The sequence below is a fragment of the Micropterus salmoides genome, unplaced genomic scaffold (assembly GCF_014851395.1).
Source record: "Micropterus salmoides isolate LMB-PRFRI ecotype aquatic unplaced genomic scaffold, ASM1485139v1 Ms_hic_scaffold_2, whole genome shotgun sequence".
Lineage (NCBI taxonomy): Eukaryota > Metazoa > Chordata > Actinopteri > Centrarchiformes > Centrarchidae > Micropterus > Micropterus salmoides.
The window spans coordinates 33640769-33661659 of NW_024041150.1; the positions used below are offsets into that span (position 1 = coordinate 33640769).

Here is a 20891-nt window from a genome sequence, read left to right on the forward strand (position 1 = left end):
CCACAAACACGCACATAAACACACCTGAATCTCCCACCCTTCCTCCTATTGACAAGGAAATGCCCTCCTAGTACAATAGAGAGCAGGTCTGACGCCACAATGTGCTTTCTTTAGACACACACACACACACACACACACTTTTCTGACATCAGACAAATTCAGTTTATTTATATAGAGCCAATTCATAATAGAAGTTAGCTCATTGCACTTTCCATACGAAGCAGGTCTAGACTGTACTCCCACCATGAGCAAGCACTTGGCGACAGAAGCAAAGAAAAAACTCCCTTTTAGCAGAAAGAAACCTCGCGCAGGACCATGAGTCTGAACGGGGGGGGGGGGCAAATCATAGTACAGTTAGTGGTAGTAATACAAACATAACAAAAAAAATAAACAAGAAATGCCATATAATAAACTAAAAGACTCAGTGTGTGTGTTCATCAAGGTTCAGAGTCTGTCCAAACACCGCCTTTAACAAACACTGAGCCTCAAAGTCACTGGCTGACAGGGGGTGTGCGATACGCATCATCTACAATAATAGTTTAATAGTTGTTTTCACGATGTGTGAGCTAGGGCTGGCCCGAATGACATTTTTTGAGCTTAAAAGGTTTGATAGTAATTAAATAGCGAGACACACACAAACACACACATCCCACACAGCGGAGGGCTTCATTTTGTTTTCCCTTTGATGGACAGTCACTGTTTTTTTTCCCATACGGGAAAAAACCTCCATATTCAAAACCCCAAATTGAAAATCGAATAACTCACTCTCAGCCAGGCTGTGATGTTCAGGTTAGCTCGAACCGAGATGACGGGGTTATAAATGCGAAAACTTGCTATTCACCGTTATTAGCATGAGCCTATGGTATTTTACACTGCAGAAATTAGCCTAGCTGCTTTATCTTGTCCGTGCTCTTGTAACGCATTACAAGATTTATACTTTACTGAAAATTTGTTTAAGTAAGTCCATCTCCCGACGGAACACCACTGTTGAATTTCAGCGTTATGTAACGTAAGGAGTTGTCGTCAACTCAAAGACTTCACCTGTCAACTGCTCTGCTACACTCCGCACACACACAGACACACACGCGTTAATAATCGTGATTTCAATTATGACCAAAATAATCATGATTTTTCCCCATAATCGCACAACCCTGCTAGCTGATAAAAAAGACATCCTTATGTGAACAAACGAGAAAAGATTTCATTGTATGCTTAAGTATGATGACATCAGTGTGTCAGATGTTCAATAGATTGTTATTACGGCTCAAATGATAATCCAGATTAGTTTTCCCAACACTTGGATCATAATTACTGTGTCACACAATGGCATCGTAAGCACTAGCAGAGCCATATGTTGCTGCTTTTTGGTGAACAATGGAGGTTGGTAAATGTAAAAAAAGAATAAAAACATTACTTCATTCTGCTGAGAAGTCTCCAAACAATGGCTGGTTTCCTGACGGACGAGTGTTGAGATTAGCATGCGTGTTAACAGGAACTGGTGCCACAGCGCCTGGTACTGTCTGCCACAGAGAGGGGAAGAGTACGGACGACGTCTTTGCTCCTTTGTACTTGCCTGTTTCCAACCACTGTATGAGTAGCAAATTAATAAATTTGATGTTTCAATCAAATGGGATTGAGTAAATAAATCAGTGATTGCTAGGTCAGACATTTCTCTATCACTTTCAATCGCCATGACTTATGTGCAAAATCCGTTTAATACACTTAATTATAATTCATTTGGGAGTTCTTTCTTCTCGTAGGGCTGGGCAATATAACTAATGATAATTATCACTGTATAATCTTCCTCAATAACAATATAACAAACATTCAATAAAAGCTGATGGAAAGGTTTAGGTATGTGTGTGAGAACAGCGGAGAAGAGAAGTCGGAGGCAGGTAGATTTACAAATAGCCTAATAATAATAATAATAATAATAATAATAATAATAATAATAATGATGTCCATGGGAATTAATACATGCTTTTTGTGGACTTTATAAAACAGGGTCAATTCGGTCACCAGAATTTTCATAACATGCCTGAATGACACTTTACTTTAAATAAGGATGAAAACAGTAATGTAATATATTCCAAGTAAGTAAATGGAAAGAAGGTGAATATCACCGCCCATGACCACAACAGGGTCATAATCTGTCACGAGTCACTGCATATGAAAACAGCCATTTGGCCCAAATCTTGCGTATTAACAATTAATTAATGCGGATTGTCCACCATTAAAATATGCTTAGTGGCTACGTTTGATGCCGAATGCCTGAAGACAAGTTCTGTCGAGGCCGTTTTCACCAGCTTTTAGGTGTCTTTGCCATTTTTATCCTACATAAGTGCACCGACAGAAGTTGAAAAAAAGATGGTGGCGGGCAAGAAAGAAGGGGGAAATAGCACAGAGGGTGCGGATTTTGAATGAGGAGGTGTTAGAGGGGGAAAAGGAGGAAAAAATGGCTGGCTGGCTTTGGTGAGCTAGAAGTCTGAAAGCACTGACACAAAGAAAGCTGCTCTCAGTTATGATGTGTGTGTGTGTGTGTGTGTGTGTGTGTGTGTGTGTGTGTGTGTGTGTGTGTATTTGGGCAGGCAGCTTGACAGCTGGCTAAATAGGATCTTAACCCACTTAAGACAAGCACACCAACTTGAGTGTGTATGAATGGATGTGAGTGTGTTTGTCTCTTCCCAAGTACAGTGTGATGACTCAGCGGGGTGTGTGTGGGCTGTAACAAGCTTGTGGCAAATGACTCCCTTCTTCTTTTCACTAGTGCAACATGAAAGACTCAGGTCTTGCTGAATGTCTTAAATGTGAGAATATTGCACATGGAGCTACGCAGCGCTGCTGAAATCAAAATCATGATTAAATTTCTCACATCAGCATTTATTAAAATATGGCAATGTATGCTCAATTACATATCGTATTCTCAAATTGTTGTTGTAATGATTGTAACCTTTATTCCACTGTTAATGCATTACACGTCAGTACATATTTACGCAGAATGATCACTCAGCCCTATTTTAAAACATCACTGACAAAGAGTTAAACACAGTCTGCTTCTGTTTTAAACAGAGCAGAACAGCTTACCAGCAAAGGCTGCAAAGTGTGGATGATGAAAATCGCAACCAACCACCAGACGCCTGCCTGCCCCTCACATGTCTGGGTTCTCAGAAATTGTAGCCAAAGTTTTCAGTTCCTTGTGAGTTTTCAACACTTACAGCAAACAACTCCACACAGTCGTTCTCCACCCTAGTGCTCAACACCGGAGACCCCCAGGGCCGAGTGCTCAGTAGAGCTGCAACAATCAGTCGATTAATCGATCGACCAAATCGAGCAACAGAAAGCACCATGACTGGAAGCATCACAAACATTTTGCACATATCTTTTGCTTTGTAACATAAAAGGGAAGAACAAGCTTCATCTCATTACACATGCCTGTTATAAAATAACAGATGAATGTACCTTGAATATTTGATGCCTCTTGACAAGCAGGGCTACTGATGGATTTCGATTAACACAAGACAAAGTGTCCACAGCTGTGCTAGCAGCTCTGTGAGGCTGCAGTGCTTTGAGCTAAATGTTCACTACAGTGACGAACATACAGATGATAAGCAGGTATAATGTGTACCATGTTCACTGACTTAATTTAGTGTGCCAGAATGCTAACACTGGCTAATTACAGCAAAACACAAAGTCATTAGATTAGCATGTTTTTGGTTGTAAAAAAAGTACATTTTTGCCCTGAAAAGTCAGGGGATCACTGAAGTGTTTACAATTCATCCCGAGGGAAACATGTCTGTACCCAACTCCATGTCAATTCAATCAGTAGTTGTAAAGATAACTAATCCACCTCATGGTGGGTCTAAAAGAAAAGTCAGGTGATCGCCAAAGTCCTTACGATTCATCGTCTAGGAACCATGAATGTGTGCAAAAAAGGTCTGAGGTCCAATACAGAGCCTTACAGAGAAAAGAAAATGCCACAACATAAAAAATGTTCTACCAGGGCCACATGGAAAAGAACTACAGAGTGTTTATTTGTTGTCGATTTAACACACGGCTGGCCAGCTCGCAGGTCAGTTAACCGATGGCAAAGCATCAGTACTGTTATGCTATGGTTACCTGCAGTTTAATATGCACCTGATGAAACTGTGGTTTAACTGTCAAGCAGAAGGTCTGAGCTGTCCCATAAGATTTAAATAAACACCTGCCAACCAATCAGAAAGGAGCATTTTCCATGGCCGTGCAGTAGAAAACCACATAATAAGTGCGCACATGAAGGTTCCCTGTCATTAACAGCCAACTCTGACGAAACTCGCCAGCTGCACGCTGTTAAACGCAGGGTGGAGCTCAACACACACACTGAGAGGAAGCTTTATAAAGTTATGCAGCGGGGTCCTCCTCGCTCGCAGCTGCGTGACTGGTGTTTACTGATTAGATTAGGCAATAAAAAGCACACCTTGGAATGAGCTCAGCCGCAGACAAACAGATAACACACATTCAGCTGTTTCTGAAGCAACAAACACCCGCAGCACGATCGGTCAGCAACAGGCAGAGAAACACAGGGTTCTCATTTACCTCGGATCAAAAAAAGACTTGGTAATCTTGCAGCATCTTGCTGAAGCACAAACAGTACAAACTTCATGGGTGTAACTAGTCTTTGCACATCTAGTTCACCGACGGTTCACTAAAGTACTATTGTGTTTTATAGCAATTCCTGTATTCAAACACTTTTGATGTTTTGTTGATTCTGGTCCAGTGGTCCTGAGAGAAGTGATATTTCATTAAAGACTACACGACTTTCAGCGTCTGCCGATGGCCGTGCTGTTCACACTACACAACTTGCCATCTTGTGACGGGAGCCTTGTAGTCGTTCACACTACGTGACTGATCGGTGACAGGTCGTCACCCGCCGCTGGGCTCCAAACCACGTTTTGTCAAGAAAACACACCTGAAATGTAAAACGGGAAATGACGCAAACCTACAGACAAAACAGCTGTTTATTATAAAGATGGCGATTATAAAGACAAAGAATTTGGGTGAAAGAATGGATTAGCAGGGATTGTCTGAGCTACAGAGAGAGCTGCAGGGGAGTTAAAAGTGTTTTGCGGTGAAAAAGTAGCAGCCTGCTCTCATTGGCTGGATGTGGATGCCGAGTCGACTCTTCCAGATATTTGGCATGCTAGATATCTGGCAGACTTCGGCGATGTGTCACAAATGTGTCGAGGGGCCGTTTTGTTGCGTCATTGAGTAGTTCACACACACACACAACGACTGCCGACCGCCGATCAACCGCTGATTCACACCTGCCGAGCGGCAAATCGGGTTAAAAATTATGTAGTGTGGACGAAGCTTAAGCTGTATTTCTTAAAGTTGGAATGACAAATAAACAAAGTTGAACAAACAAGTGTTGGTTCCAGCTCTTTCAATGTGTTTTGCACCTTTTCTTTGTTACATGTTGCTGAAAACTGAATCCCTTTGGAATAGTAACAAACGAAACTGCCCACTTTGGGTTCTGAGTACTGTAGTGATGGCCACTTATACATATTTCATAACATTTTATAAACAAAACAATTAAAAATAGTCTAAAATAACCAGTACAATACCTCAGTGCAAACTTACATAAAATTAAGGCTGCAACTAATGAGCATCGATTACTCTGCAGATTATTCTTAATCAATCCAATCTAAGTCCAAAAACAGAAACAGAAAAAGAGCTGCTCCTTTTCAAGGGCTACAAACAGTTTCAGGGGAGACTTTGTGAACGTAAGAGAAAAAAATATTAGTATTTAAATAATTAACCAATATTAATATCAGTTATTACATTAGTTATCAAAGGGAGATCACATAGAATAGCCTTAATGTGTGAGATTTGGTTACAGAGAGTTCGATAAACTATTAATCCAGTATCAAAACAGGTGCTGATTAATTTACTACACATTGGCTCATCGATAATAAACCAATTCTTAAAAATGATTAATAACATAAGACTCTTGAGTTTGCCTCGTTTCCAAGCCTGACACAATTAAAAAAGTGGAACCATTATAGTAAGTATATAAATAACACATGAGAAAGAAAGCAGATCCTTGAAGCCAAGTTACATCTAGGCCGTGCATCTTCGTGAGATGCTGCTTAGATCTGCTCCGTCGTGGACTCCTACCTCTCTCCGTCTGCCCTTCTAATTTCCCGACTACGTCACTCTTTCACTGCTCTTGTTTGTATAATCAAAACTTTGCTGTGGTGATCAGAGACTCTGCCCTGAAAACTGCTTCTCTGTGTTTACGTCAACCGTAATGTGAGTGAGCTTCTCAGGATAATTGCTGTCGGTTGGAGCGAGTTGGGAAGCAGAGAGAGAAACTCATAGGTGGAAAGATTTAAACAGCACCAGAAAGACACACACAAATCCTCTATGAACAAGCATTTTAGGTCCTAAAATTACAGATTTAACCAATCCAAACACGTGTAAATAAATACAGAGGCATTTAAACTGATCCCAGACATGAGTTACCAAGCTCTAAACCTTTCACACTGCAGGATTTATACTGACAAGATTAAAGATTTCGGTTTACGTTTTGTATTAGTTCTTCATTTAAAGGTTCAGTGGGTAGTATGTCTGAGGATCTAGCAACAGAAATGCAATATAAGATCCATAACTATTTTTCAGTGGTGTGTAAAGACCTAAGAATGAGACTTTTATATCTACATAACTGCGGGTCCCCCTTCCATGGACATTGCCACGTTGCATCATGTTTCTACTGTAGCTGAAAACAGCGCCACAGAGCGCATTTCGTCACTACGTTCTTCTTGTTCTACTTCTGGTAGAATTCAGGCAGTGCCGACACTCATCACTGTGTTGAATACGTACGTTCAAAGAAGTAATAATGTACAGCAGGGGTCTGCAAATGGTGGTGGTGGATGAGAATATAAGACATAATTGACCAATCACTTGCATGAACATGTCGTTTGGTTAGCTGAGTCGGTAAGGCACAGGACTTGCAACCCAGGCGTAAAGGGTTCAACCTCACCTTAGGATAAGTTTTTTCTCTCTTCAACAAATTACGCAGCGACTGTTTCTCAGATCACGACATGTGCTGCACGGTTTTTGTTTCAGTGTTCGATCCGCATCCATCAACCCACAGACGCTTTATCATTTCCCCAGTGTCTCCAGGCAGAGGACGTTTAGGGGAATCACGTTTTCAGACGGCTCTTTCAGAGGTGTGTCAAGCAGGCAACAGGCTCTTTAATGCCGTTGTAAGTAAAAGCTCAGTTCAACTCCAAATACAGTATTGCAGAAAACAAGCTTCTCGCGCTTTTATTTTGTTGTACAAAAAACACTAAAGAGGAAGTGATTATGTGAGTAACTGTTGCTGCTATGACTGAGATCTATTTCAGCACTGCTATCAAAGTATTTATTTATTTATATTTGTTGCCGCTTTCAAAGCACCATAATCTGGCAGCGGGCCAGATATTATTGTTGGCGGCCAGTTTTGGCGATGGACCATAATCAATCAATCGAATTAATGTGTTTCCCTTGTCAGTGTTTGTATAAACTTTATCTAATGTGTGGTTTATAATGGACTGTGATGCAGAAACAGAGAGCTTCACACTCTTGGCTCACATTTTCCATGTTGTCTTTCTGTGGCCAAGTCACAATAACAAATGAATAACATATAATTTCTTAATAAATATACCAACAGAAACCTCATTTCTTGACTGGCCACTCTCTGCTGTCTCAGAAGAGACACCTTTTGTGCTGTTGTCAGCACAAATTCTGTCATATTGGGTATCATATCAATTTCGACTTAAACGTTGATTAAATTCTGACACACTGAAATAAAAACTGTAGTCTAGACCTACTTAATCTTGATCCAAATACTGGCAGCCCTGATTCTACTATTACTACCACTATTACTCTTATAGGCTGAAATTATTAATATTTGAATGATTAGGAAATCAGCTGGAGGAAAGACGCCTCACTTCAGTCTCTTCAGTCCCTTTTTTAAATGTCTTCTAGTCTTTACCCGAGGGACTTGACTGACAACACTGGCATATTTTTCTGGTAATACATCGTCTTATACAGCATAACAATATTAAACAATTCCACATAGAGCAATACGCGCGTCCTCTCTTCAGGTTAATGTTTGTAACCTGAGGGAGTTGATCAGTCCCACTCCAGATCTATCCTGACAACCTATTTCTGCTGTCAGGGAGGAATGCTGCAGCCAGCCTAGACCTGCACGCTGCTGCTGCAGGGGAACGTACACACACACCCACACACACAGCCAACCTGATTTTCCAGGCTGTCTGAAGAGTCTTGGTTCTGGGAAAGTTACTATTGAGGAGGAACATTAGAATCTCAATGCTTAAAAATACAGCTACAAAATATGCAATTATGCAAAATTGCTGCAGTTGTATTTAATAAATGTACCATCATATCAGAGAGCATTTCATCTAGAAAGTAACACATTTGCTCGATCAGAGGACAATTTAAAGCAAATGTAAATTACCCCTAAAACTTGTCAGTGGAGATGCACTAATCCGACTTCAAAGTCTCAATACCTGAGCTTTGGGTTTCGGCTGATGTCGAGTATCGATCCAATAAAATTAAAAAATAATAAGCTGTCTTCCTCACAATGAGGAAGAGACTGGGAATGGTGTTCTTTGCCATGAGACTTCTGGATACTTGATTAAGTTGCTTGTGTTATATTTTATATGACGAAACATTGGCTCTGCAGATATTGCAAGTGGCCGTAGAACTTGTTAGTGTAACAAGCATGAAACCCCTCCAAACGGCTGACTCCTTGTTTCTAGCTCCCTCCATGATGTGTTAGCTCTCGTACCAAAATGTTGGGGTCTACTCGCGCACTGCTGATATCAATGTCACATTGGCGCATCCCAACAGTGATAATAAACTGTCCCTTTACCTCCGGCAGGTATGAATAACAACATAGTAATTAATAATTTCCAGCAGCTATTTAAGACAACGCAAGTTATTTATTGTTTTGTTGTTTCCTATTGTTGGACGTTGGCTTCACATACCAAAGGAAAAGGCAGGCAGCAGAGCAATATCTAGACTCAAACATTTTTTTTTTATCTATGTGGAACATGTGCTTAACATAACAGGAATTACAAAACATCTAAAGTCAATTGCGGTTGAACTTAATAAGAGATTTAAAAACGACACCAGAGCAGCTTTATTGCTCTGTTAAGCTTCTTCTCTCATCAAAACATACAGCAGCATTCTTCATCATCTGATATATTTGCCTTTTAAAAATCTCTCTTTCAACAAATCTCTCTGGGCTAAATATAGCTAATGATGGCGCTGACAGGTCCAAACATAGCCTGTGCTGTTGTATTTTAAGTGTGTGACTGGCTGTGTGGAACAAGTGGATCATATAATAGGACTCGGACAGAAACAGGAAGCTGGAAGATATGAAACTATTAATACTAAAATACTATTCATAGTGTCTGCTCGCCCGCCTGAGTCGCTCACCACGTCGCTGACAAACTCACACACACTCAAGAGGAGAATATCGCAGCCAGAGGCGTCACACAAAGCTGTCAACTCATATGGCAAATGAATCTTGAGTGGGCCAGTAAACACACACACACTTTTCTGGTTTTGTTAATGTCCCATCAGGCACAGTAAATGGCCTAAATGAATAGCTCAAATAGGTCTTTACTACTGGGGGGGGGGAAGAAAGAAGAAAATGCACTTGTTGATGCACACACACACACACAAACCTTTAACAAGAAGTGTCAAGGTTTGTATTAATTACATTACATGTACTCATTTAGCTGACACTTTTATCCAATGCAACTTACAGTTGCTATATATATATATATATATATATATATATATATATATATGTTACTAGGGGTTAAGTGTCATTGGTGGATGTGTGGAAGTGGGAATTGAACTCAGATCTCACACACGAAAGGCATGTGTCTTATCCAACTGCTTTTAAATTGTAAATATTTTCTGGTTTCTTTACTCCTGTATATATTCAGTTTACTGAATACCTTTGGGTTGTGGAAAAAACAAGACATTTGAGGACGTCACTTTGGGCAACGCTAATCGACATTTTTCACCATTTTATGAACCAAACAACTGATCGATCAGTCGAAAAATTAAAATAATCGTCAGCTGCAGCCCTATTCACAAACCTTCAATAGTCCAGTTCCTCTGTTGCATTTCCCCTTATATTCAATACCTATTTCCTCTTTGGACAATCAGTTCAGAGACCACTGGACAAGGATACTGATTCTTCAGAGAGGAATAAAGTACGATAAAACGGTTTTTGGGGGGGGGTACCTGGCACATCCAGTATAAAAACATTGCTCTTCACATGAAAGCTGAGCAGGAAACAAGACTGTGTTCGGTTCATTTCAGGTCCAAAAATCAGCTAAAGCAATGCTGCATCGCAAAACACATCCTCTCCACACTGATGGGACGTTAAAAGCCGTGATGTAACCGGACACAAGCACCAACACCAACAGAAAAATCATTCAGTCTGTTAAGTGCGGTTTCCAGTAAATGACTGAGCAACAGTCTAAACACCAACGCCCATTCAAACATCAACCTTTTAAATCTTTCTGTGTTGTGTATTACAGTATATGGTATTAACGCGGTGTTATTATTAATTACCCCAGGAGTAATTACTGAACTATAACGTTACATCTCATTCATTGTGTGCACAGACCGCCTGACAGCAGCTGCTGCTGCACTTGACAGTCCTTATATATCTGTTGCTAAACCACCTAACGTAAGGCTAACTGACAACGAGCAGGCACCAGGACTCCTCCAGATAAGTTGACCGATTTGAGAGACAAACAAACACACAAACAGAGAGCGCTTATCTAACCAGAAAACAAACCTTGACTGCCATTGTGAGCTCTGACACCAGTGAGCGGAATACCAATTGGTTAGCTAGGTTAGCTAACGTTAGCCTAAGTTAAGATGAAATGCCTCTGGATAAAGTTGACAAACTTTGTCAAAGTAAAAAAACGGACAATACCGGGTCAAAAACCGTTAGACAACCCGAGACAGTTGGGCTCAATGTGCAGGTTTACACACATGCGCTAATGGTGTAAATTAGCCAGCTTTTTATCTTTGCTAAAGTTAGCCGGCTAGCTGTCCGATAATGGACACAGGAACGTTAAAGTTTGGAGTCGCTAACTTGGAGCTAATCACAGCTAGCCGCGCTCCCTCAGCTGGGTGACGCCGCGGGTCCAGCTGCCTTCACAGGGACGTACTTACCGGAGGGTCGGTCCGATACAGTTGGTGTCTGTGCTCTCGATCTCCCGAAGGATACGCTCGTGTTCGGCGGCTGTCTCCACACTCGCCATCCTGCATGTTGCTCAGGACGGTTCCGAGCTGCGAGCTGAGCGGACTGTCTGGGCTCCGTGCGTCACGCAGGAGGAACCGGAGGGTGAGTTCGATGTGCGTACAGAAGCAGCCCGAGTGAGCGGAGTTTCCCCCATGTTTAAACCGGTTTTTTTTCGTTAGTGTTTCATGAGGGAGGATAGGACACACCTGTACAGTGTTTCATGTTGCAACAAATAGGCTATTTGAATGAATACATCAAGTTTAATAAGGTGGTTCATTTAAACTAAAACTAATTTAAAGGTTCCCCTACCTGCCATTCAGCTGATAAACATATTTGCACCTTCCCTACAGTTTCAGCCCCCCCCCCCCCCAGTATATGCTCACCCACTCAAAATGTAAGCAAACTGTCATTACGTTTAGTTTGATCTCATTTAAATACTAACTTTCAAACAACTTGCATTAATTCAAAGCGGACTGAAGGGATAATTTGCATAAATTCAACATCCCTACTGAGATTAATTTGTAAAGCAGGGTCTGGGGCCCTCCACGGGTCAATGAGAGTAATACAGAGGGCTCAGCAACTTTAAAAATGCTCTTTATTATTGTTTAATTTCAAGGGAAATAAGCCTACATAAAGATGTCACACACACACACACACACACACACACACACACACAGTGTCAATAAGCTTCCTTCCAATTACTTCTTACTTCTTCTAAAATACAAGACAATTTTATCAATTTACCGGAAACAAATTGTGGGAGTGACTGGTGTCCATGGGGTCATGTCTCAAAACATCTTTTGCTTTTGTAAAAAGTTTGCAAGACGCTTCCTCTCAATTTAAAAATAAAATATATGCTATATGCTATAAGGGACCTCACTTTTAACTAATGATACAATTTTAGGTCGTTGTTTTAGCGCATATTTGACATAATAGTACTTTGGTACAGTATTTTGCGACAGGTACTGCACAGTTCTGCAAAATAGGCAGTGACCCTTTTATACAATTAGATCAATCATACGCTTTTATTTTGTAGGCACAATCGCATTATTTCCGGTGTTTTCTTGCACATTCTGGGCGATTTCTGTCTTCTGGTTCAAGTTGCTGTGGGAAAGGAAACGAAGCCAAGACAAGTGTTAAAGCAATGGAGGTAAACATACATTTTTAAATGGTATTATCGATCAGTGAAGAGATGCACTGAGCAGTGAGTGATTCTGATTGTGAATTTATGCAGACATGAAGAATGACAGTGTGTAAACATGAGTGTTTTGTTAGCCTGGTTGAGTTAGCCTTGCTGTGCACACTTGCCACTCAGGATCAGAGTCCACTGCAGCAACGTAAGTGAAGGAACAGCTGTAAATCCCACATTTTACAGTGTGTTGTTGTTGCATATAACACTTTACTGTGCAGCTTCTGTAAACTTGGGTTGTGCTGTGTGTGTGTGTGTGTGTAATAAGGACTCTTACGTGTGTGTTTATGTGAAAAATTAAACGGATCCAAGAACTAGCTGGAGGGATTACATATCTCTTCTGGCTTGGGATCCCCCAGGTGGAGCTGGAAGGTGTTTCTGGGGAGAGAGGTGTCTGGAATACCCTGCTTAGCCTGCTGCAACCAATCCTGGATAAGCAGGACATAATGGATGGATTGTATTAAGTGAGCTTATTTACATTTTGTAAGACCTTTCTTTATTTCTCTCTCTCAGCCCAAAAAGAAGTTGATAAACTCAGCAGATAGCTGTGTGGACGAGGCTCTCTGTGGCCTCGTGAGGGCCAGTGGGGGCCTGTCTCTGCTGAAGGGCCACAGAGTTGTGCTACGGTCCGACCTGGACAATCTGAGAGGCAAAGTGGCCCTGCTGTCTGGAGGAGGTTCGGGACATGAGCCGGCACACGGGGGTACGGTTTTTATAGTTTAAAATGGAGTCTTTAATGATCTCAGGTCTTTATATTTCACATTTTACTTTCTCTGTTGTCTTCAGGGTATCTTGGGGCAGGTATGCTGTCAGCAGCTGTAGCAGGTGGAGTATTTGCTTCTCCACCTCCTGCCAGCATCCTGGCTGCCATCCTCTCCCTGCACAATGCAGGTAATGTACTCTTTTTTTTTTTTTTTTGGCTTTCTGTTTGTGCATGTTTATTGACTGATCGTATGTCAATTCATTAATCAAAGACATGTCAAGTACAAAATGACTATATAAACTTATTGTGTTAAAATAAGTTTAAGACAATACTGTGAACGTTCATTTAAAGAACAATGAAATGAAATGACTATTCACTGAAGAATAACGACCCTACTCCCCCCACAGGAGCCTCCGGAGTCCTTCTCATTGTGAAGAACTACACCGGCGATCGCCTCAACTTTGGACTGGCAGCAGAGCAGGCCCATAACCACGGCGTCGCTGTTGACATGGTGATAGTAGCAGAGGACTGCGCCTTTGACCAACCCAGCAAGGCCGGGAGGAGAGGCTTGTGTGGCACCATCTTCATACACAAGGTAAACAACAACAACAATGTCATGCATGGCTGTTAGTGCTTTACCTTGGAAATAATAGAGTGACAGAAAAAAAACTTAACTCAAGGCAACCTCCATACTCACAAATGGAGGTTTCTCTGTTATCAGTTTGCTCAGCTATTTCCATGACGGTCTAGCAGATCGTTGCACTTCTTCTAAAACTTCAAATTCAAATACTTATAGAGTTGTTTATCCAAATAAACATCCGTAAGACTTTTTTTTTTCTTTCACTATCTTCTTGCGAGGGTCCAGTTTTGTCACCTCATAGGGTCAGTTTCTATGTTTAAGCCTAGTCCTATAGACTTAGGATTTTTTCATAAAGTTTTATAAATCAAGAGAAAAAAGATATTCAGATGAATAAATGTGAATTAGCACTGAAATCTCAACAGCTCAGGAGTTTACATTTCCATTCTTTGTATAATTAATAAATAATTTGTATAATTAATAGCATCTCATTTAAACATTTTAAAATATGTGTACTTTTAGTGTGAATTGTATTTTTTTTTAGGCCAAGATTGATTTTAAATGAGTGCTTCAGCAATTTAGAGTTGCAATTCTATACACTGGATCCTACATTTCCCATCATGCAACTCAACAACACAGATGTTTTGTTTTGTTTTTAAAAATACCTCATGATACTTGGTCACACTTTCTGTCAGCTGGCAGGTGCCTTAGCAGAAGAAGGCTGCTCATTGGACCAGATTGTTTCCAAGGTGACAGAGATTTTGAAGGGAATCGGTGAGTCTCCGTTTTTGCTCACTGAAAGCTTGGCAGAAATACTGAGATGCTTTCGCATATTGCATTGTGGTTTTTGTTGCAGGTACATTGGGGGTGAGTCTTTCTCCGTGCAGCGTTCCAGGCTGCCTGCCTTCCTTTGACCTGCCTCCAGGAGACATGGAGCTGGGACTGGGTGAGCGAAGATGAAGAAATGGAGGAGGAGAATTTGGAAAGTGGAATTGGGCAAAAGAGAGAGGGATAGAGAGTAAGGACAGATTACGGATTGTAGGTCTGATACCAAATAATTAAAATTTTCATTCTTGAGGTAATAAAAAGTCTCTGCCAGACATTTTTAACACATAATTAGATTTAAATTTAGATGTGTAGACCCCTTTCCTATCATTTACTTTGTTTATTCAACTGTTGGTTAAAAAATTATCATATTTGAAGAGACTGTGAAACTGTTGGGTGTATTCAGGATTTTTTTTCTTTTTGTTGATGATAGCTGGGACCCGCTTTGCTTGGAATTTGATTTTGTGGAACAATAACTGAATAGCACCCTCTAGTGGCTCGTGTTGCAATACATTGGAAATTGGTAATGGAACATCAAAATAGCATAACGTGAACTAAATTACAACATTATCAGTTGACTAAAATGACAAAAAGACATTTAAAACCTGTACTCAGTGGTATCCAGCCTTTCATAGTTCTGTTTTTACGAGCCACATTTTTGAGATATCTGTCTCCACTCAAATGCAAAGGGGTTAAATAGGATTACATTTGTGACTCAACAGCAGCTTGTCTTTCCAGAAACAATAACCAGGTTAGTGTTGATAATAATCCTAATAGAAATGGTGACCTTGAGGTCTGTTTACCTGATTGTAAAGGGGTGGAAGCAGATGTGGATGTGTCAAAATCTCAGCAGAGAATCTGCTATCTTTGTTTTGTTTTTTTACTGGGTGAACCTCAAATGTATGACGAGCACTGAGGTTTTCCTCCGTATTGTTTCTATTTTTGACTGAATTGGGGTGCTGCTCTAAGAAGTACAGTGTATCTATGAACCCAAATATCTACTAAATCTCCCATGTCAAAGTATATCTTAGAAGGATGGGCGGAGACAAAACTGAGAGAGGAGAACGGTGGGAGAGATTTTGTAGTAAGCTTGGGCATTTCTAAATGTTTAACTGGTGTTTTACATCTTCTTCAGGGATCCACGGTGAACCTGGAATTAAAAGGTCAAAGGTGATTCAGATTCAGCATACATCTACTAATTATACGACTGTTTACCTTTTTTCTCTTTATATTGTCGTTCATCTGTCTGAGTTTTATTAATTTATCCTGTTCAGGTGGCATCAGCAGATGAGGTGGTGAAGACCATGATAGATCACATGACCAACCCCGACAGCCAATCACATCTGCTTCTTAAGTCAGGTGCTCTAACTATAATAAATTATATCTCTATTTACACTGATAGGGCTGGCAATAAAACAATAATGATAATTATCACAATATAATTTTAAATAAATGTTTGGTTTGAATTAGTTCTATTAAGACATTTTTTTTCTTGAGGAAAAAGGACTGACAGAAGATTTTACTCTATTTTACTCATGCATATTTGTTGAAAAAATATTTCATCAATTGTTTTTCATGTTCTACCTCAGATTTGTTAAGTGATCCACTGTTTGGCATTAACTGTTTGTTCTGACCATAAAGAAAAGTTTAAAACCACAATTAACCATCTGGTTTCTTCAAATTTCACTCAAAAATCAGCCTTTAAACTTGAAAGAAATAATGATTTGACATTTATTGTGAAAATTATCGATACTGAATGATGTGAAATTTTTTTTTATCGTGATATCGCCCAGCCCTACTTTAAATGTATGTATCCGTGTTGTATTTGGACTCTGCATGTGAATCCTTCTTCTTTTATACAGGAGACACTGTGGTTGTGTGTGTGAACAACCTCGGAGCTCTGTCCTGCCTGGAGATGGCTGTGGTTACAAGAGCGGCCATCATCTGTCTGGGTAAGTAGACCGTGTTGGTGTTTATGGATACATTTGCTCATCTGTGTTCATGTATGTAGATAGATAGATACATACTCTTCAACGGTAAACGTCTCTGAGGATGTTGTGGAAAGTGATTGGCTGTTTCTGCTGTTGCAGAGAGTCGAGGCGTGGTGGTTGCCAGGGTCATGTCCGGGTCATTCATGACATCGTTGGAGATGGCGGGAGTGTCACTGACCCTGATGAGAGCCGACCAGGAAACACTTCGACTGTTTGGTGAGCATACACATGCACGCGTTTGTCTTGCTGTAGTTACCCTAACCCTGTTCTTAAAGTTCAATAGTTCAATAGAATGATGAAGATGATATCTGTGTGTTAAAGGATTGCACCTTTAGATAAGATGGATTTTTGTTTAAAATACTCAAAGAAATGAACTAAGCAACACGCCATAGTTTCAGCTGGGAGATGTGCAAGAGGCAAGTTTGTTACACAGTATCTCTAAGCTGTTTTAGTCTTATAAATAAACTAATAAAGTGTTAAGAAAAGAAATATCCAGACACATATTTTCCTTATCAAACTCTCTTTTGCCTTATTAACTCATGATACTTATTTGAAACTTTGTCTTGTCTAGTCCATTGCTTGACATGGGGAAGCCAAACTAAGTCCTACTTTAAATCAAGTCGTTACCCTAAAACTGCTCTTTGAACAGTCCCTCCAGAATTTCGCAGCTATTAATACAAATTCAACAAATCCCAATGAATTCAGCCTGACTTGCAATTTTGACCAGACATTGCAACTTTTCTGCTTATTTGACCTATCAACGCCATTTCCCTGCAAAATTCTGTCATCAGTGTGCAAAGTGAGCTTTTCTGTCCACCAGCCAATGGCTAGTGAATGCTCAAAGTGTACCAGCCACTCAATAGATTACCATTGTTTTTTGGCTCGTGAGTGATGTAAATCTACCAGCCGTTTACATATTTTACCTGCATTTGGCTGATGGCTGTTGCTCCCTGGTCATACGTCAGCCAGCTCACTTCCTTGTTTACATGTTGCAGCAGACATGTGTGATGCCAACGTCTCACACTTGCCTGCAAAAATAACAGCAACTGATCGTGACAAACAGTTTCCAGATCTTCTTTACAAAAGCGGGCGCCGAATGTTTTGCAAAATGTGTAGTATTGTGGTCAAATATAAAAAGAAATCATCTATTAACAAACACTTTTAATGCAGAACATTTGCGGAGAGTGGCAGAAACGCAAGGAGGGCTTCAGACTAGAAAAGACTAGTATGTATGATTTAGTTTAGGAATAAAAAGTCTAGTGTTTAAACATTTTGAGAAAGCTTTTAGTATAATTATAAAGTTTGAAAACATCACATCTACCTTTGGAGTTTTCACTTATTCCCACATTTTTATTGCAAAAAAATGTCCAAGAACTTTCATCACAATTTTTTTTTTTTAAAGCTGCCGCAAAATCTGGCATTTTTGGCGCCACAATCACAAAAAAGCCCTGCGAAATCCTGGAGGGACTGTTTGAAGGAGTGAGGAAAGGCAAAATGTCCTCACTTCCCAGAAATGTCTTCATTGGGTTCAAAACTGTAATGATCCTCACAAAGATATAATTACAACAACAAAACTCACACACATATTTAACATCCTCTATCCCATATAGATGCTAAGACTAGCGCCCCCGCCTGGCCAAACCTCAGCAGTGTGTGCGTAAGCGGACGCTGCTACATCACAAATCCTCAAGCCATGAGCTCGCGGCCACAGGACGACACACACTCTGAAGGTTAGTTTCACAGGTTACAGTGTGTTCTGACAAAAATAAATAACTAATTTAATAAATAAAGTATGTCTGTTTTTTGTTTCTGCCAGGACCTCTGAGTCCGGTGATGCGTAAAGCGTTAGAGAGAGTTTGTTCCACGCTGTTAGAAAAACAGGAAGAACTCAACTCCCTGGACCGTGCTGCAGGGGACGGAGACTGTGGGAACACTCACTCACAGGCTGCTAGAGGTAGAAAACACTGTGTTCGTATCAGCATCAAGGAACAGACATGATGAAGTATTGATTTTTAAAGTTGTGAAAATCGTCATTAAGCCATTCAGGAGTGGCTTCAGGATCACGTGGTCCCTGGTTGTCCTGGGAAACTGTTATTAGTCCTCGCAGGATTGGTGCAGGAGAAGATGGGCGGGTCTTCAGGAGCGGTAAGTCATTAATCGACAGCTTACACTATCTTTACCCGCACACACACACTCATCTTCATGGGTCTTTCAGTTGTACAGTCTGTTCCTGACTGCTGCGGCTGGTCATGTGACTGAGGGGCGGAGCAACGCCACAGCCTGGGCTAGTGCAGTGCATGCTGGGACTCAGGCCATGAGGAGGTGCGGGGCTGTGTGTCTGGCTGTGTTTATTTTTGATATACCTACATGTCTTTGTGCATTGGTGTGCTCTTTGCATGCATGTGTGTTGTGGTGTTATGTGGTTTTCTAGTAAATGTAGAGGGCTAAATAAAAAGTAGACCAAATCTGAGAAATAAGAATAAACAGAACAAAGAAGAGAAGCCATGGGGTGGCTTTCAGAGACTGAATAGAATATCAAACTATGCCAGAATTGCTGAAACACTTAGTTAATTATTTGATTTGATTGGCTAAAAATGTATCGGTTAAACAGTTTGAAGTTATTTCTCTTGGGAAAAACTCATGTATTAAACTATAACAATTAATTGATCTGATAGATTAAACATGAAATAGTGAAATTTATTTACAATCTAAACAATCTGTAACTGTCTTGCAGATACGGTGGCGCTGACCCTGGAGACAGAACGATGGTGATGGATGCTCATTTCTCTGCTACTTTTCATGCATCTTTTGTACTTTGAAAAATATTTCCTGGTTAATATATTTCTGTCCTCAGCAGCAAAATACTGATAAATAAACCAGCTATCTGTTTCGGTTTCTCTCCCGCTGTAGTTGGATGCTTTATGTCCTGCTGTGGAGGAGCTGTTGAAGCTATCCACATCACCACCTGGTGGACAGTTGGCTGTGCTACAGACTGCTGTGCAGGTATGATAGCATACTTTAAAGAGGTGGTATTATGCTCATTTTCAGGTTCAAAATCTTATTTAGAGGTTGGACCAGAACAGGTTTACATGGTTTAATTTTCAAAAAACACCGTATTTTTTGTCATACTGCACATTGCTGCAGCTCCTCTTTTCACCCTGTGTTGAAGGCTTCATTTTAGCTATGTAGTGATACATCTTGTCTCTAAATGATCTTTGTTGGGAGTTGCACATGCGCAGTTCCTAGTTAAGGACTACTAGCCAATCAGAAGCAGAGAAGGGTGGGTCAGCGAAAAGACCGTAAACAGCTTCGATTCAGCTGTAGGCTACATGTTGCCGACCAGGTTGAAAATTTGGACTGGAGCAAGAGTTTCAGAACTGCAGATGAAAGCAGATTTTTTTTAATTGTTGACTTTTTTTCACTTTAAGCGTGTGCGTTCATATATCCCTTAGGTTGACGTACGTTTTGCCTTCCTTTCCTCTCTCTTCCTAGAAAGCGGCCTCAGGGGCAGAGTCCACCCGTGACCTGACAGCAAAGGCGGGGCGAGCCAGCTACATCGCAGCTGAGCGGATCAACCTGCCTGACCCCGGCGCTGTGGCTGTAGCAACCATCTTGAGAGCCGTGCTAGAATCGCTGGAAGGGCAGAAGTAATCCTGCAAATAGTGTCTGATCAGATTATTACCATCACCAGACTAATAGTAACAGAAGAGATCTGTTTTGCCTCACTAACAAACAAAATGTGACTAAATGATATTTGTGATCATTACCTCTCTGAGGCTCAGATTTGCAAGCTAATTTAAGTTTAACACAATAAATAGGCTACAGTGAATGGAGACAAAGTAGATGCCTGATCAGTTTAGGAAATTGTAAAAAGACAAATGTAAAAAAACAAACAAAAATATTGTCAGAATTAAGGCCAAAGAGGAAGCAAAGCATTAGCTACCTGCACTTTCCGTAATCACATATCTCATCAGACTGTCCTTGCCGGGTGAACACCCACGTCTTTCAAATAACTAGCTTGCAGTTTGTAATGCAGCCTTTCTGCTGAACGCGTGTTGTCTCCTCCTCATGATGAGCCAGCTGATCTCTCTGTATAGCCGGAGTGCTCCACTTAAGACTAATAACACATCCTGATTCATCGTGTGTTTTGAAATCTCATCGCTCTTTCATGTTCCAAATGTTGTACATGGATTAAATGCACTTTCTTGAGACAACAGTGTTGATTCAAACTAATAAAACAACTATTATGCTGTGTATATGCAGTTATAATATATATTAGCAAA

General features: G+C 40.5%; 2 protein-coding genes across 3 annotated transcripts in view; one reads left to right on the forward strand and one right to left on the reverse strand.

The window, feature by feature from the left end:
- The window catches only part of exoc6b (exocyst complex component 6B), a 104647-nt gene extending 93225 nt beyond the window's left edge, over window positions 1-11422 (reverse strand). Inside the window, exon 1 of one of the 2 annotated variants that reach the window (XM_038732506.1) lies at window positions 11254-11422. In XM_038732506.1, the coding sequence (XP_038588434.1) occupies window positions 11254-11342 (89 nt within the window). In that variant the 5' untranslated portion in view covers window positions 11343-11422. The remainder of the gene's footprint in view (window positions 1-11253) is intronic. The other variant, XM_038732507.1, reaches the window with a different exon arrangement.
- Window positions 11423-12342: 920 nt separating this feature from the next.
- tkfc (triokinase/FMN cyclase) lies at window positions 12343-20882 on the forward strand. The gene is made up of 17 exons (XM_038732510.1): window positions 12343-12473; window positions 13026-13215; window positions 13299-13403; window positions 13623-13810; window positions 14488-14566; window positions 14649-14738; window positions 15753-15787; window positions 15892-15976; window positions 16480-16569; window positions 16708-16824; window positions 18219-18338; window positions 18425-18562; window positions 18647-18753; window positions 18824-18930; window positions 19343-19376; window positions 19519-19611; window positions 20101-20882. Exons 1-17 carry the CDS (start codon window positions 12468-12470, stop codon window positions 20257-20259), a joined length of 1743 nt encoding a protein of 580 aa, XP_038588438.1. The 5' UTR covers window positions 12343-12467; the 3' UTR covers window positions 20260-20882.
- Window positions 20883-20891: the final 9 nt, after the last annotated feature.

Coding starts and splice junctions, on each gene's coding strand:
- tkfc (XM_038732510.1), top strand. Junction 18,931..19,342: donor GGGACTCAGGCCATGAGGAG/GTGCGGGGCTGT, acceptor ACTGTCTTGCAG/ATACGGTGGCGCTGACCCTG. Junction 19,612..20,100: donor TGCTACAGACTGCTGTGCAG/GTATGATAGCAT, acceptor CTCTCTTCCTAG/AAAGCGGCCTCAGGGGCAGA.